Below are 17,877 nucleotides of genomic sequence, written 5' to 3' on the forward strand. Positions count from 1 at the left end.
AATATCAGCTTTTAAAACTTCAGTTTTGCCAGTGCTACCGTATACCAATTCCTAGCTGGCGTGGAATAGTGATGTAGCTTGCCTCACTTTCCTAGCAGGTACAGAGAGAGTATCAGCACCTAGCGGAACCTCAATGCGTTGGTGCATCATTACGTCTACACCTGACTTGCCCTTTCATGCAGCATGCTGTACTACAGAGCTCAATTGACCGCGTTCTATTATACCGCTTTAACGTCAGTCATATTGAAGACAGTCACAGTGTAGTCTGCATACCGGACTTGCCCAACCCTTTTGACTGATGCTGATTAAGTGAGATTGATTGGGATTCCAAAGGAGAAGCTTGGGATGGGGTAGTGCAAAAAATAAATAAATAAATTCTGTTTGCAGATTCTAATTGGAGGATGTTTTGCTGTTGCAGGTATTACAAACTTTACACCTCCTCAGGTAGTTGGCGGACAGACTAAGCCTCAGAATGCAGGGACATCTGGTGCTGTGGTCACACCTGTGCTCCCAGCAACTGCAGCAGTAGTAGGAAACAATCAGTCGCTGTCGACCTCCAGCAGCAACCAGCCTATGCCAGTATCTCTCCAGTCAGTGCCAGTATTGCTTACAGTTCCAGTGGCAATGTCTTCCCAACCTCAGCTTCTGCAGTCCTCAGCAAATACCTTGATGACGAACCAGCAATCTGGAATTGAGTTTTTACCTGTTCAGTCGCAACCCACGCTTAACAACCTCTCCAAGCCACTTGCATCACAGATATCGGCAAATGTAGCAAAAGCAAATGGTGCTAGTCCTTCCTTGCCAAGCCCAGGAGTCCAAAGGAAGTCCCCTGGAAGCATGGGGCCAATGCAGATAAGTAGTGTTACTTCAAGTCAGACTGCTACTGTGGCTTCTGTGACCAGTACTCAATCTATTCTTTCACCTCAGATTTCACGGACAGTACAACCATCTTTGGGTTCCCCAGGACATTTTAGCCCTTCTAATACTAGGGTACCAGTACAGCCAAGACCTTCACAGACTTGCAGCCAGGGACAAGTCTCTGGATCATCAAGCCAGCCATTAACAGTCAGTTCAGACAGCACCAATGCAGGAACCTCCAGAGCAGGTGAGTGAACCATCAGAATGCAACCGTGTGCATTGAAACTGAGCTATTTGTTCAGCATGTTTGTGCATGTAATTAAATAATTACATAATAGAAATTTATTATGTTAGTATTATGCTGGCTACATTTCACTATCAGTAAATCTGTAAATGCTGGTTGTGAGGCATGGGATTGAGCTATGAAGAGCAGTTTACCCCGAGGTTTATTGAAGTATTGAGGACCACATTCTCATTTCAAAATAAAAAGCAAATACATCTCTGAAGTACAACTGAGTCTCAATTAAAGATATTAATGAGGCTACAATAAACCAGCATCCCAGCGTGTGGAAAAGGTGTGAAATAAAATTCCTTTCCTTTCAAATCTGAATGCTGTTGCCTGTAGTGCCACATTTATTCTGTCACATTTTATAATATTGATGGCAGAAGTTTGGGAATATGGTTAGCTCATCAATCACAGTTGAAAAAGAAGCCCTTTGCCTTTAAGTGTCTTTTAGAACCATGTAACAGAAGTCCTTAAATGGTTCAAACAAGTGAGGCTTGTGTGTTTTTAAAAAGAGGACTGAGTTATGACTAGGTAAGACTCGTACGGCTGCATTCCAATGGGCTTTTGTTGCAGAAAATGGAAGTTTGAGTTACTGTCCTTTTATATATATATATATATATAACACTGACACTTATGGGTAGAAACCAAGCAGCAAACATCCCTCAAAAAAATTTGCTGTTTAGTCTGAGACAGTGTTCAGAGGAAGGTCTTTATCCATGTTTCTGCCAGTTCCATTAGCATGTGCCATACAAGTAGAATGGGTAATTAAAATATGGAATATCTTACTATAATGGTTAATGAGGCCCAGTTAATTGGGATTATCAGGGAATTGAATGTGGTTTGAGGAAAAATGTTGAAGGATACAAGGAATGAAGAGGAAAATGGGATAGCCCTGATGTGGACTAATATAAACACCAGATGACCCCCTCCTTTACCCAGATTTCTGAAATGCATTGTACCTCAACAGGAAAAAAAAACCTGCTTAAATACTTCAGAAGGCTTCAGTAGTATGGAAAAGGTGGGATTGTTTTCTTTAAAGCAGAAAAGGTTAAGAGTAATTAAATGGAAAAATATTGCAAGTTCTTCATCACTAGGTCAAAATCCTGGCTCCCTACCCAGCAACACTGTGTGTATCTATACCACATGGACTACAGTGGTTCATGAAGGTGGCAATGGGTAGTAAATACTGGCCTGGCTGGACACACCCATATCCCCAGAATGAATTTTAAAAAAGCAAATATGTTCAAATGTGAGAGGTATTGATACAATGGTTAAGAAATACATAGTGGTGCCCCCTGTTGGTCAATGTTAGGATTGATAATATTAGTAACCTGGACTTCAGTATACAATGCATAATTTAAAAGCTTGCAGATGATGCAAAGTTTGGAAATGTAGTAGGGTAATAATGGATTAAAGAATATATATAAATAAAAATATATAAATATTTATAACCTTTTGTTATATGTATATGTGTTAGCATGTCCAAGTGCCACCTTGTTGCCAGTGCAAAATAATTCTGGATGCTTCGGATGCAAAGCTGAGACTGAGCAGCGCTTTAAAATTTGCAAAGTTCTCTGACTTGAGCCGAGTAACGCAATTGGGTCCTTTAAATGACACACATCCTTATCAGAATATGTTTCACGTTACACAAAATCAAATTCGTATCCTGGGAAAACCATATGTTATCCCGCTGATTGTGACCAACACCTTGGGAGATGCATTATAATGTATTCAGAATGATATAGCAGGGAGGTTGGCTTTTGGCTTCAGCTTGCAAAATCTGTATGGTAATTTAAAGTCAGTGACTTCAGGCTGTGTTTATTTAGACTCTGACCTTGGTACAGATTAGTTTTAAACACAACTCCATTATAGCAGTAGAATAATTTCATTATGCATTATATATGATACTGTTTGATGTAGTAAAACCTCCTAAGGCACTTCATAAGAGCATTAATGAACAAAACTTGACACCAATTCATAAACACCAGTGACTCTGTGAAAGAGGTAGGTTTTAAAGGATGTGTTAAAGGAGGAGAGAGAGAGGCAGAGATGTTTAGAGAGGAAATTCTTGAGCTTCAACCCTAGGTAGCTGAATGCACAGTGATGCTGTGAATAAAATCAGGGTTCTGCAAGGGGCCAGAATCGGAGGAGTGCAGATATCTTAGACGGTTATAGGGCTGGAGGAGGTGACAGAGACAGAGAAGGACAAGGCCATGAAGTAATTTGCAATCAAGGGTGAGAATTATTGCCAGGTCAGGAGCCAGTATTAGGCAGCAAGTGTGAATAATGGGTGAGTGGGACTTGGTGAGAGTTAGTATTGGATGCTGGACAAGCATTGTGACAAATCAGAGGCAGTGCAGTTGTCTAGTGCAGTGGTGGTGAACTAGAGCCTGGTATTGTCAGCGTACTTGTGGAATATGACATTGTTTTCAGATGACGTACATATGGAATATGACATTTGTATTTTCAGATGATGTGCTGAGGGGCATCATGTAAATAAGAAATGGGAGGGGTCTGAGATCGGATCCTTGGGGGTTTCAAGAGACAACAGCAGGAAGGTAAATCATTGCAGGAGATTATCTGGCTACTACTAAGTAGGTAGGAAGTAGGCCAATCCAGTCCCATTCAGGGCAGTGCAGGAGTGGCATTGCAGGTGGATGGTGTGGCCAACCACATCAGGGCTTTTTGAGGCAACGGTGATAGCATCTTTGGAAGGCAAGGGGACAGCACCTGAGTTGAGGGAACTGTTCACAATATCGGCTAAAAGGAAGCCTATTCAGAATAGAGAAACTACCTCAACAAGAGAAAATACCTGGCATAAGAATTAGAATATGTAACTCCTGATAACCTCCGCAATCGCAAGGAATAGAGTTGATTCCAAGCATCAAGTCTAAAAGTGCAGAATAATTATATCTTGTAGCTTTAAAGTGACACACCTGCACTGCAGCAGAATAATACTCTGCACTATGTAGCAGTACACTCCTACCTTTACAAGCAATGCATCCTTTAGCTTTGAGAGCCCTACAGGAGATATTGCAACGGACTATAGGTTCTATTTTTAATACCCATTGCCTTCAAAAAAAGATAAAATCTTGTAAATGTCAAAAGTTGCTTAGCATAATGAGCATGGGGATATTAAAACAGCTGCATTTTACCACAACCCAGACAAAAATAATACTTCATAACAAAAGTCCTGTTACCATGTGTGTTGTTTTCACAGAATCTACTCTGGTTGCATTCTCAAATACATAATTCCAAACAATGTAACTAATTTATATTTTAATTATTTTTGCTTCTCCATTCCTATAATAAATTCCATTGTTTAATAAGTAATGTGTATATATATTCTGCATGCAAGTATAAATCAAAATAACTAGAGTTATGAAGCTTTTGAAATTTCGTTCCATCTATATACAGGCTGCAGTTTCATCCAATACGAGAGCTTGAGAATGCAAAAGCAACGGCAGCTGTGTTATTCTAATACTCTTAATGGTTAATGGTTTATAAGATGTCAATCACTACACATGTTACTGACTTCTGATACATCCCTAACACAAGATAATGGGTGTGTAAGAAACCCAGGTATTCAAGGTTTCAGGCCTCATTCTAAACATTAGGGAGCTGGTGGATAGATTAAAGTTACAGCAGTGTGTGGGCTAGATTCAGTCCATGGATTAAAACAGTGAACATTGAGACTGAAGATCCGCTGACGAAGCTTTGGAGCTGAGCTTTTTGTGTTTCTCTATCAGCATCCTTCTGTCAAACTGGAATGTTAAATGAATTGCTTCTATTCCATTAACAGAGAGCAGCTTCAGCCAGGCCACCCAGAGACACCCTACAGCAGTTCCAGCAGAATCACCGGCTGCTAAGAAAGCACCACCTAGTGGCATCCAGGTGGGTACAGCACATATATCAATACACATCATGCCACCAGTTATAGTCGACTGCAGTCTCTCTCATTGTCTGTACTGGCCAGGTGCGGTTGGTGAAATAATACAATTATCCCTTTGGGTAGAATGTGGTTGCTGTTTGTGCAGAAGAATAATTGACCTGATCATCACGTCGTTCCTTTCTCGATAGTCAGCCATGGATCACCTTGTTACGTTTTTCCCAGTAAAGCTTTAAGGGGTAACGTTGTTCTTTTAAGTTAACTTTTCCATTGAAACTGAATTATAATATAATTAACCCTTTCATTAGCAAATCTGCCTTTCTACAAAATCTACAGAGAACCTTGGCAGAATTAAAGCCACAGCATTTCATTTTTTTTTTGTGGTTTGGGGGCTTTTTTGCTTTGTTAAAATTAATAATGCTTAAGTATAGAATTTGATACAATAACTGTAACAAGACCTTCCACAAATACCCAAAGAGATGTAATGGGGGGAAAACATGTAGCACCTGTATTATGTTGTATATCTACATCTTTAGCCTCTCCAGAAAGAAGAGAGTGGTGAAAAGCATCCCTGATGAGCGGTTTTGTTTAATACAAAAACAAATGAGCACTTCGGTGGAGAGAGGGGAAACAATTGTTAATTATTTTGTGCATTCTCTAAATAAACTGGAAAGATTCTATAAATAAAACAGCACTCATTGGCACAGCATAATGTGGCTGGATTCAATCCGCAAAAAGATGCCGTCAAAAGTTTTCAGAAACCTTCAACTGAGTGAAGTGTTTTGATGGGATGCAACAATGCCTCACATTTCCAACAGCTTTAAATTCTGCACCCGGGTAACTCGTCGCTCAGTGCATCACAGCGCAGAAATGGAAGTTGTTCAGTCGGTCAAGGTTCGTTTCCAGAACTCGTAAGCCTTTTCAAATTTCTATTTGCAGATTCTCTTCATTGCAGCACTAAAGTTTTTCCAGTTCTTCTAGAGAATACATACATGAAATCAATGTGTCTTTCCCTATTTGATTTTTTTCTTCATCAAATATCTCAATAGTTGAAAGGTCTGTTAGTTACAAAAGAGATTTAGCATTGCTTTTTTTTCCAAACTGAAAGCAAATTTGTGTCTTTCTACTATTCATTGTATGACAACATGTAATGCCATGGTTTGTAATGTGTGAAAGAGATTGGTTAATAGGGTGTGTGCTATTGAATGTTGGCACACCTCTGCGGAAACCTTAATAACAAACGCCACCTGCTGGATTATTTTGTTTAGTTTTTTTTAAATTTAAAGAATTATATCAAAACATTACATATTACTCCGCAATTCACAGCTGTCCGAAAAAACAGCGTCTCACTCCTCACTCTACACCTATGGCATTTTCGATGGCAACACACTGCTCAGTTTTGAGGACCAAATGACAGAGGAACAAATTGCCAGCAACGAACTTTTAGATGGAGCCAGACGGCACGTTAGTGTGACTGAAGAGGATCTTATTGGACTTGAGGAGGAACGCAACGAGAAGAACACCCGCAAGCAGACAGACTGGGCAGTAAATATCCTTAAACAGTGGCTTATCGAAAAGGGCAGAGATGAGAAATTTGAAACTCTGTCAGTGGAAGAACTTAATAGTATTTTGAGAGAATTTTATGGCACTGTAAGAAATCATGATGGTAACACCTATAGCATTTCCAGTTACAAATCTATCCGGGCAGGTTTAAACAGGCACCTTAAGATGCCTCCTCACAGCCGGCAGATCTGCCTGATGCAGGATAAGGAATTCAGTAGTGCCAATAATGTGTTTCTAGGTGTGCTTAAAATACTCAGAAAGCAAGGAAAGGATGAAACAAACCACCATCCCCCTATTAATGCAGCTGACCTTCGAAAGATCAGAACATCTGGTGTCCTGGGACTTCACACACCCCTTGCACTTGTGAACAAAGTCTGGTTTGACCTGCAGTTACACTTTGCAAAGCGTGGACGGGAAATCCTTCGGGACCTCCCTCCAGATGCTTTTGTTATTAAGCGAGATCCCAATGGACGACGCTATGCAATGCTGAAGTATACCGGGAAAAGTAGAAGCCGTGAGGACCCTTTGAAATTGGGCCGGATGTACGATATGCCAGGAGATGTAAACTGCCCAGTCACTTCACTTGAACTTTATATATCCAAGCTGCCACCAGACCCTCCTGCGTTCTACCTTCACCCTCTAAAATTAACACCAGAGCAGTTACGAGAACAATCTGTTTGGTATAAAAGGGAGCCAATGGGAGTAAATTATCTTGGAAGTATGATGCCTAGAATCAGTATTGCTGCCAGACTCTCCCAGAGGTACACCAACCATTCCCTCAGAACTACAACTGTTCGTCTCTTGTGTGATGCTGGCCTTGGAGCACGGGAGATCATGGCACTCACTGGCCACCGTTCAGAATCCAGCATTAGAAACTACTGGGGAGCTGCAGAATTTCAGTACCGGGCCTGGTCAGACATGTTAGACAATGCAGGGTTCAACTATATTTACACAGCTCCAAGCTCTGTAGCACATGAACCACAACCAGGAACGTCTTCATCTACAGTGACTTTAAATCCCAACACTGTTTCCGGAAAAAATGCTGGGATCATCTTGCAGAACTATGTCATAAAGCAGGAACGGCTAAAATGAACTTGTAGTATTGTGAACAAAACTCAAGCTACATAAAAATTTTAAATGAATAATGTATTAAAACAAAATATATATATATAGTTCTAAAATGAACAGCCGTAAAGTATGATAGCATTGCAATTTGTGTTATATTTAAACATGACTCTGGGTCGATTTAAAAAAAAAAAAATTGGTTCTTTAAATTAAGCTTTTGATCAATAGAGGTTGGCTATTTGAAAAAAAAATTGAAGGTTGATTCTTATAATCAATGCTGTAATGGTTCCCTGCTTTATCTGCTTGGCTCAAAGATATATTTTGCTTGCTGTTAAATCTACCTGTTTAAAAGGGGACAGCAAAGATGATGAAGCAGGGAACCTGTTTTGGAGTCGACAGTTGATGCACATCCACAGAGTTGGAGGCCAAGATCTGGAAAAGCAGCACAGACAGCTTTGCTGTCCTGACAGAGCTATTGAAATGTTGAACCTTGTTACAGTCCTTATCAAAATGCTGAAATTTTGTGAATACCAATTCGGGATGGTTGCAGCTACAGTAAAACCTGTATTTTAATTATAAAGCTTCTGGAAAAAACTAAATAGGGCAGTAAAATTTGTGACACTGCATTGCATTGGTTTGAATATAATGTGCACCAGTCCCTTGATGGTGCTAGTTTCATAATGCTGCTTGTATGCAGAGGCCTGTGACAGACAACAAATGGAATTCAAATCTATGCAATGTTGCTTTTTCTTGGCATATCAACAAGGTCTGGACTTAAACTACATATTGGACATGGGGTATCAAATTACATTTTGGCAATTGAACATACCACTTATGGGGGTCAAGAACCCCCCATGTAATGGGAGCAAAGGATGACTTTGTGACAGATTAGGAGTCACTTCCAGCTATTGGAGCTTGAGATAGAATCCTTTTCTCTCAGGTTGTTAAATATATAAAATATTTGCAAGCATATTTATTTTTCTCCTTTAGCTGTTTGAATCTCTGCTACAGTGGAGATATTTTCATTCAAATAAGGTGAACTTTATATTGCAAACATACTTATCACCCTTTTGCAAAGATTCTTAAAATTCATATTTATTTAAACTTATTGAATTATTTATAAACTAATATAGACTAAATGGTACAAGCTTAAAGGGGAGCAGGAACAAAGAAGGCTGTGGGTTCATGTATCATTGTGTACATGAATCTTTGAAGGTGACAGGTCAAGCTGATATGACAGTTTTTTTTAAAAATCAACCACCTTGATATTCTTGGCTTTATAAATAGAACCATAAAGTAACAAAAGATAGTTATGCAAAACCTTCAAAAATCATTGGTTCGGCCTCAGAGTATTGTCTAATTCTGGGCATCATTAGGAAGAATGTTTATGGCCTTAGAGAGGGTGAGGAAGAGATTTACTAGATTATACCTAGGGATGAGAGATTGGAGAAGCTGGGATTGTTTTCATTCAGAAAGAAGACCTTGCATTTATATAGCACTTTCCACAACCACCGGATGTCTCAAAGCACTTTACAGCCAATGATGCGTAGTCACTATTGTAATGTAGGAAATGTGGCAACTAATTTGCAATCAGCAACATGATTATTTTATATGATGTTGATTGAGCGACAACTGGGATTAACTCTCCCTTGCTCCTCTTCAAAGTAGTGCCATGGGATCTTTTGCATCCACCTAAGCAGCTGGATGGGGCCTCGGTTTAATGCCTAATCTGAAAGACAGCCTCTCCGACTGCACTGCTCCCTCGGTACTGCAATGGAGTTTCAGCCCTGATTTTTGTTTTTTGTTCCCAAGCCCTGGAATGGGATTTGAACCCAGAGCCTTGTGACTCAAAAGGACTGAGTGCTACCAACTGAGCCACTGCTGACGCATGTAGAGCAGAGAGTGTTAAAGGGAGATTTAATAGAGGTGTTGAAAATTTGAGGGGTCTGGATGGAATAAATAAAGAGAAATTGTTTCCACTGGCAGAAGGGTCAGTAACTAGAGATTCAAGATAATTGGCAAAAGAATCAGAAGGGAGATGAGGGATTTTTTTTTTTTACTTGGTGAGTTATGTTCTGGAAAGCACTGCCTAAAAAGAGTGTTGGCAGCATATTCAATAACTCCCAAAAGGCAGTTGGATAAATATTTGAAAAGGGGAAAATTTACAAATCTATGGGGAAAGGAGGAGGATATAGAGTTTGGAAAAACTGACCAGGTTTTGAGACTTCTTTATTGAGGAGTGATCTGAAATTCTAACTAACTCCATTTGGTAGAGTATTGGATATTGGGTGTTACTCCAATGCCACAGTCTCATAGACTAACGGTGACCATTGAGAGAGCAGGAATGATGCACTTTCATACCTCCAGTAAAAACTCTGCTTATAAAAAAACACAAAAATCAATACTTAAAAATTGGCGAATTAGTTAGCTAACTTCAAGTATTAAGTTATAAAGTTTATAATGTCTTTATAAAGTTCATCTTTTGAGACTGAGTGACAACTTGTGCCTTTTAATGTAGTAAAAAGTCATAATGAGGCTATAATATCTTAATTAACTACCACTATCTTAAAAATAAAACAAATTTAATTTGGATCATGATTAAAATGTTAGTGTCTTGTGTTCTGACCCAATTCTGATTCAAAAGCTATTTGGTTGCAGGATACAACCTCTACTAGTTCAAGCTGCTATTGGATTTAAATAGCTTGCAGTGGCATGAGCTTATAAATTGGGCACTAGACAACATTTGTTTAACTGTAATCAGATCCAGGACAAAGGTTCAACCCCCCTACGGCCACCCCCAAACCATTTGTTTAGGTACAATCAGATCCAGGACGCTGATTAACTAATTTAAGGGTGGTACTGTTGCTTTGTGGTATGAATAATACCCATTGTTCAGTTTCAGGTTTCACTGTATGCTGCCTATAATGTTCTTTAATTCCTTCTCAGATATGTGTTGTGTTATTTATTTTTAAGCTGGCAACAATTAATCACTGCTCCTGCATTCTATTTTAAGAAGACTGGTAGCATCTGCCCTATCTAAAGCTTGCTCTTTTTCTCGCCCAGCTGGAGTTTGTTCCCTTAGCCATTCAGAAACTCTTGCACACTGTATGTAATTTGTAACATTCAATATCTAATTATCTGTGCAAAAGTTACCTTGTCAAGGCTGTAGGAGATATTCCGTGCTTTAAAAATGAAATAGTTGGTTACACTACTGTAAGGAGCTGTGTTTCCACAGCATTATCAAATGCTGCCTTAAATCTCATGAGTCTCAATGGTTAGGGACTGACTTGAATGTAAATACAAATAAGCTCTTTGATCTTGGTGTGTGGATTACAATAAGCATAACCAGATGGTGTTAGTTTGAACAGAACAGATTTGAATCTGTAGAATTAAGTCAATAGTATCGGTATAAAAATCATAAATATACTCAAACAGTAGTGTAGTAGGTTTTTGTATTGCAGTAACTAGACTAAAGTGAAAAACAGTGCTGTAAAGTATGGCAGTGAGGTGCCATAGGTCTGTCATCTAAAGCAGCTAAACTAAAACAACACAGCAATAGAACATTAGGAGCTATTATTCCCATAGAATAGAAGGTAACCTTGGCAAAAGTGTAGGCATGACTGTGCAGAAGCTGTTACTCAAATCAGAAGCTTTTCCATGCCTCTTTTTTTAAATTATAAATTCAGGCACCATCAGGGAATCAAGCCTGTAACCAAAACACATTGGATGTCTACAGTATATTAGTCATTTTTTTCAAATACAGTGACATTAAGAGATTTTGTTGACTTTGTGACAAAATGGCAAGTCGCAATGTAGCCATTGCATTTCCCACAATAGGGTTCATCCGTGGCTGCCTCCTTTCCTTCATCCATCATGTTTCTCCACAGCATTAAGCTTGGAATCAGCTTTCATATGTGATGATGGCACCCAGCTGTTACCTCTCAGATGTTAACCCTCAATTTGTTGTGTTGTCTGGTGCCTGTCCAAAACACACCTACCTTAGTTATGGGTGAGACCAAAGTCATCCTTTTGAGTTCCAACTGGAAGTTCAGAACCTTTAACTACTGCTTATATCCAGCTTGATCAGGCTGAAGCTGTCTAAACCCAATCTTTGCATCCTTCTCAATGTCTGATCCATTCTATGAGCGTGCCTGAACATTTCCACCTCCCAACACTTGTCTTGCTTCCATTCCTATCTCACACCTGTTGCCCCAGATGCCTCATTCATGTTTTTTGCTACCTCAAAATTCAACTTCTGTGATGTTCTCGCTGCTGAACTCCATCTAAACAAAGTGTAAAACAAAAAGCTATCCATAACCCTTATTGACCTTGCCAATTTCCCTGCCCTGCAATGTTTTCTCTCTGGATTAGACTTCAACCTCCTGCAACCTTTTGTACTCTTGTTGTCTTCTGTATACTTACTTTCCTTGGAATTTGCTTAATAAGCCCTGTATATCTCAGTATCTTCAACAACCTCCTTGATGTCTTATCTACTTAACCACGCATTTTCCACAATGCCTAACTCTTCTCCTAGTCCCTCCTTGGAATTCTGGCTACAGGCTTGATTCCTTGATCGTGCCTGAATATGCTAACTATCTAAAAATGTATCGTCTCCCTCTTTGCCATGAAACGCCTTGGAATATTGATTGTTTTGGCAAAGTATAAGTGCAGATTGTTCCTTCTGTTGACAGCTCACAATTGTACTAATGACAGTTGTTTCGACACTTACGTGTTTTAAGTGCTTGCACAAATGGCAGCCCAGAGGCATAGGTGCCAACAGTAGCACCTCAGCTGGTGCCCTGGTAAAGTTTTTAATTATCTTAACTCTGGGACATTCTGGTCTCATATGTTTTTGCTGCCTTACTGGATTTATCATTACCTTTATTCAAGGAAAGCCCATTCATTACTTGTGTATGTCGGTGACCCATTGTGTACAGCTCCCCAGTGCAGTGTCCATTCAGAATATTTCCTTCCCATGTCACAGTGCTCTATTTGCTAAGGAGTCCATTCTTCAGTAGTTGTCTTCAATTTACTATTACCAGTCAACATAACTGGGGAAGATGGAGATGTGGGGAGAAATTGGGATTCGGATTGCTGGTGTGTGTTTTTAAATTAAAATAGTTAAGGGTATAGAAAAGTAAAGCCAGAGAGCCTTAAATTATATGAGAACAATTGAAGGCAATAAGACTGAAATCATTTAAGGACCATCTGATACTGCACTGATGTTTCTGGGGAGATCAGCCAAAGTAGGCTAAATGGCTGACCTTATCAGTAATTATCATTGGCAGACTGGGCTTTCCTGTAAGCTTTGCCCACAGTTGAATTAGAATGGATACAGCACAGAAGGAGGCCATTTAGCTTATGTTCATGCTGGCTTTCTGCAAGAATGACTCAGCTAGTCCCACTCCCCTGCCCTTTCCTTGTCCACATTTTTTTCTCTCTTCAGCTAATTATCCTATTCCTCTTTGAAAGCCATGAGGTTCTGCCTCCACCACGCACACTCACGCAGTGCATTCCAGATACTGACAACATATTGCATGAAAATGTTCTTCCTCATGTCACCTTTGGTTCTTTTGCTTTGCACCTTAAATTAGTGCCCCTTGATTCTTGACCCATTTGCCAATGGAAACTGTTTCTCCCTATCTCCTCTGTCTGGACCCCTCATGATTTTGAGCACCTCGATCAAATCTCCTCTCACCTTTTCCAAGGAGAACAGCCCCAGCTTCTACAATCTGTTGTCATAACTCAAGTCCTCCATCCCAAGAACCATTCTTGTAAATATTTTCTGCACCCTCTCTAATGCATTCACATTCTTCCTAACTTGTGCTGCCAAAAATTGAACACAATATCTTGTTGAGGTCACATCAGTGTTTTGTAAAGGTTTACTTCCTTGCTTTTGCACACTCTGCCTCTACAAATCACATGATCCCAAATGCCTTATTAACTACTTACTCAGTCTGCCCTGCCACCTTCAACAATTATGCACATATACCCACAGGACCCTCTGCTCTTGCAACCCTTTTAGGATTGTATCCTTACATTGCATCTCCTTGTTCTTTCAACCAAAATGAATCACTTCATACTTACGTACATTAAATTTCATCTGCCACGTGTCCACCTATTCCACAAGCCTACATCCAATTGAAGTCTATTGCTATCTTCTTCTCAGTTCACAATATTTCCAAGTTTTGTGTCATCTGCAAATTTCGAAATTGTGCTTTGTATATCCAAATCAAGTCATTAATATAGGTCAAGAAAAGCAGTTGTCTTAGTACTGACCCCTGGGTACCTTTTTCCAGTCTGAGAAACAAGCATTCACTACTATCTTCCACCTATCACTGGCCTTCTATCCAGCTTCACCTGTCCCACCCCCCTTAAACAGTATAAATTTCACCACATTTTTACTTTTCTTTAGTTCTGAAGAGGAGTCATACGGACTCGAAACGTTCGCTGTCTTTCTCTCCCTAGAAGCTGTCAGACCTGCTGAGTTTTTCCAGTAATTTTTGTTTGTGTTCACTACTACTGTCTTTGCTGTCACTCAGCCAACTTTGTATCTACGCTGCAATGATCCTTTTATTCCAAGGGCTTTAACTTTGCTAAGCCTAGTATGCAGCATTTCATCAAATGTGTTGTAGAAGCCCATATACACTACATCAGATACATTACCCTCATCAACTGCATCGAAGAAACTCAAACAAGATTTGCCATTAGCAAAGCTGTACTTGGCTTAATTAATCCATGTGACTGTTAATTTTGGCCCAAATTATCATTTCCCATTACCAAGGTTAAACTGGCATATCATTGCTGGGCTCACCCTTCACTTTTGTTTGAACAAAGGTGTAACATTTCCAATTTTCCAGTCCTCTGGCATCATCCCTGTATTTACGGAGAATTGGGAGATTGTGGCCTTGCCTCTGCAATTTCAACCATTACTTCCCTTGGGTGCATCTTATTTGGCCTTGGTGATTTATTAACTTTTAAGTACAATCAGATTTTCTGTTAGCACCTCTTTATCAATTTTTAACCTGTCCAGTGCCTCAACTGCCTCCTCTTGCAAGCATCATCTTCCTCGGTAAAGACCGATGCAAAGTACTCATTTAATACCTCATGCTTGTCCTCTGCCGCCCATGTGTGAATTCTCTTTTGTGTCCCTAATCAGCCCCACCACTCCTCTTGCTATTCTTTTTACAATTTATATGCCTATTGGAGACTTTTATATGAGCTACCAATCTCCTCTTATACTTTCTCTGCTCTAATATTTTTTCACTTCCCCTCCTGAGCTTATGTTCAGCCTGATCCTCACTTGTTTTATCAACCTGACACCAGTCATACTCAGAAACACAAAAGTAAAGTACTGCGGATGCTGGAAATCTCGAATAAAAACACAAAAATGTTGAAAATAATAAGTAGGTCAGGTAGCAACTGTGGCGATAAACAGAGTTAATGTTTCAGGTCAAGTCGATGTTCTGATGAAAGGTCATCTAGATCTGAAAAGTTAACTTTTGCTCTGCACACAATCGTTGCCTGATCTACTGAGTATTTTTAGTTTTTATAATAGTCAGACGTCCCCATTTCCTGCTTCATCTTACTCACACTCTTGTCATCCAGGGAGCTTTGGCTTTGTAACATCCTACCTTTCATCCTCGACTGTAAACAAACTATCTCCCCTTTAAAGGCAGTCTAAAGGGGTTTAAGCCATGTCTTTTACTCCTCAGAAACCATTCATGACTTTTGGTTGGTATGTAAAAATAACCAATAAACTCTAGAGTAAATTCATTTTTTTTGATTCTTCCAACAGTGCGTTTTAAAATAAGTAACGGCCTTTCTGCATTGAAGGGGCCTAAATGATTAGTCCAATTTGCTTGGCAGTTTTATAATGCAGCCTGTTATGGAGAATTTGTACATTCATAAGCATATTTATAAGCAATTATAGAATTGTGTGTTTTAGAACTGATGCTAATGGGAACGATGTTGCAATTTTATTTAATAGGAAGCGTTGCTAAAACCGTCATAATAAATCAACGTTGTAACCAACTCTCTGGCTTCACAGGGAGTATAAAACAACTGTAGTATTCAAGTTAAATAGTGAGAGAGTGGGGATCATTGCAGTGGTGCGTGCAGATCTAGTTTAGTCACCATTTTGAAGTCATGTGTTCTGTCTTATTTTTTATATAGCATTTTGATTTAATATTTATAGTTAAATAGTAGAACTTATGGCTATTTGGAAAGTAGAGTTCAGGTTTCTGCAATGCAGGCTGGGAGATACAAAATGGGGTGCTACAGCACCATCACTGGTGAGAGGACATAATTACAGCATGACACATTTACATAGCCTTCATTATAAATGCTGACATAGGAACTTGTAATGGGAACTTGATTCAAAACTAACAAACTTGACAATAGGCAAGTTGACAAGGCTTGGCAGGCAGGAAATTCATAGGGCTGTAAGATTTTTAATAAGTTTAGTGTCATTGCAGTAGCAGGGACAAAATTGAATGTACTTTTAGTAAGCAGTTGGCAACACTAATCGAATATAGTAGAGAGGCAATTGTAATAAACAGGGTTTTTTGGATTTTTGGAAAAAATCTCTGAAAATGGTAACTCAACCTGAATTTGTTTAATTTGTTTTCTGGGCATGGGCATACTGACAAGGCCTCATTTATTGCCCAAGAGGATGGTGCAGCATAACATTTGTTTCTAAAACTGAATGGCTGACTTAATACGTTAGCAAATCATGTAATTTGGGATCGGATCCAGACCAGGCAGGGTGACGAGTATACTTTTCTGAAGGAAGTTGAACCAGTTGTTTTTTTTGCCAATCTGGCCTGATGCCAGTTCAGTTTCATTTTTACAACTTGCCATGATGGGGTTTGACTTTGCAAGGTCCTGGTTTCTAGACAATGCCATAACCACCACAGTACTAAACTGTAAAACATTTCCACTAACTGGAGATCATACTCACTCTGAGATGCTCCTATTGTACACAGTACTTAGACTATGTGAAAGTCCTATTCCAGGCATGAATTTACTTAGCTACGCTAGTTGCTGTTGATGGGATTAAACCTGGGTCAAAAAAAGAAACGGCTGATAATACACAGTAAGTCAGGCAGCATTTGTGGAGAGCAAACAAGTTGATATTTCAGGGCTGGATGACCATCACTAAGTATATTATCTGGTTAGATTTGGGCATTGTGCATTATGTAACTAGGGTAATAAGGGATTTGCTATATGCAGATATTGTACTACAGTATATTGTTGGTCATAACTAGGTAGTAATAAATCATTCAGTTAATCCAGTTTTTTAAATTTATTCATGGGATGTGGGTGTCGCTGGCTAGGGCAGCACTTAATGCCCATCCCTAATTGCCCTTGCGAAGGTGGTGGTGCACTGCCTTCTTGAGCCACTGTAGTCCATGTGATGTAGGTACATCCACAGTGATATTAAGGAGGGAGTTCCAGGATTTTGACCCAGTGACAGTGAAGGAACAACGATATATTTCCAAGTCAGGGTGATGAGTGGCTTGAAGGGGAACTTATAGGTGGCGGTGTTCCCATCTGTCTGCTGCCCTTGTCCTTCTAGATGGTAGTGGTTGTGGGTTTGGAAGGTGCTGTCTAAGGAGGCTTGGTGAGTTCCAGCAGTGCATCTCATAGATAGTACACACTGCTGCTACTGTGGTGGTGGTGGGGGGAGTGACTGTGGATGGGGTGCCAATCAAGTGGGCTGCTTTGTCCTGGATGGTGTCAAGCTTCATGAGTGTTGTTGGAGCTGCACTTACCCAGGCAAGTGGAGAGTATTCCATCACACTCCTGACTAGTGCTTTATAAATGGTGGGCAGTCTTTGGGGAGTCAGGAGGTGAGTTACTTTCTGCGGGATTCCTAGCCTCTCACCTGCTCTTGTAGCCATAGTATTTATATGGCTAGTCCAGTTCGGTTTCTGGTCAATGGTAACCCCCAGGATGTTGATAGTGGGGGATTTAGCTGTAATAATGCCACTGAATGTCATGGGGTGATGGTTAGATTCTCTCTTGTTGGAAACGGTCATTGCCTGGCACAAATGTTATTTGCCACTTGTCAGCCCAAGCCTGGACATTGTCCAGGTCTTGCTTCATTTGGACATGGGTTGCTTCAGTATTTGAGGAGTCGCAAATGGTGCTGAACATTCTGCAATCATCAATGAACATCCCTACTTCTGACCTTATGGTGGAAGGAAGGTCA

General features: G+C 39.9%; 1 protein-coding gene across 10 annotated transcripts in view; it reads left to right on the top strand.

Moving 5' to 3' along the window:
- Positions 1-17,877, top strand: part of LOC144669618 (activating transcription factor 7-interacting protein 1-like) — a 183,793-nt gene that overhangs the window by 134,180 nt on the left and 31,736 nt on the right. For all 10 annotated transcript variants that reach the window (XM_078532158.1, XM_078532165.1, XM_078532166.1 and 7 more), the window contains 2 exons: positions 419-1,105; positions 4,947-5,038. In XM_078532158.1, coding sequence (XP_078388284.1) covers positions 419-1,105; positions 4,947-5,038 — 779 coding nt within the window. The remainder of the gene's footprint in view (positions 1-418; positions 1,106-4,946; positions 5,039-17,877) is intronic.

This window comes from Cetorhinus maximus, chromosome 29, assembly GCF_964194155.1.
Source record: "Cetorhinus maximus chromosome 29, sCetMax3.hap1.1, whole genome shotgun sequence".
NCBI classification, from domain to species: domain Eukaryota; kingdom Metazoa; phylum Chordata; class Chondrichthyes; order Lamniformes; family Cetorhinidae; genus Cetorhinus; species Cetorhinus maximus.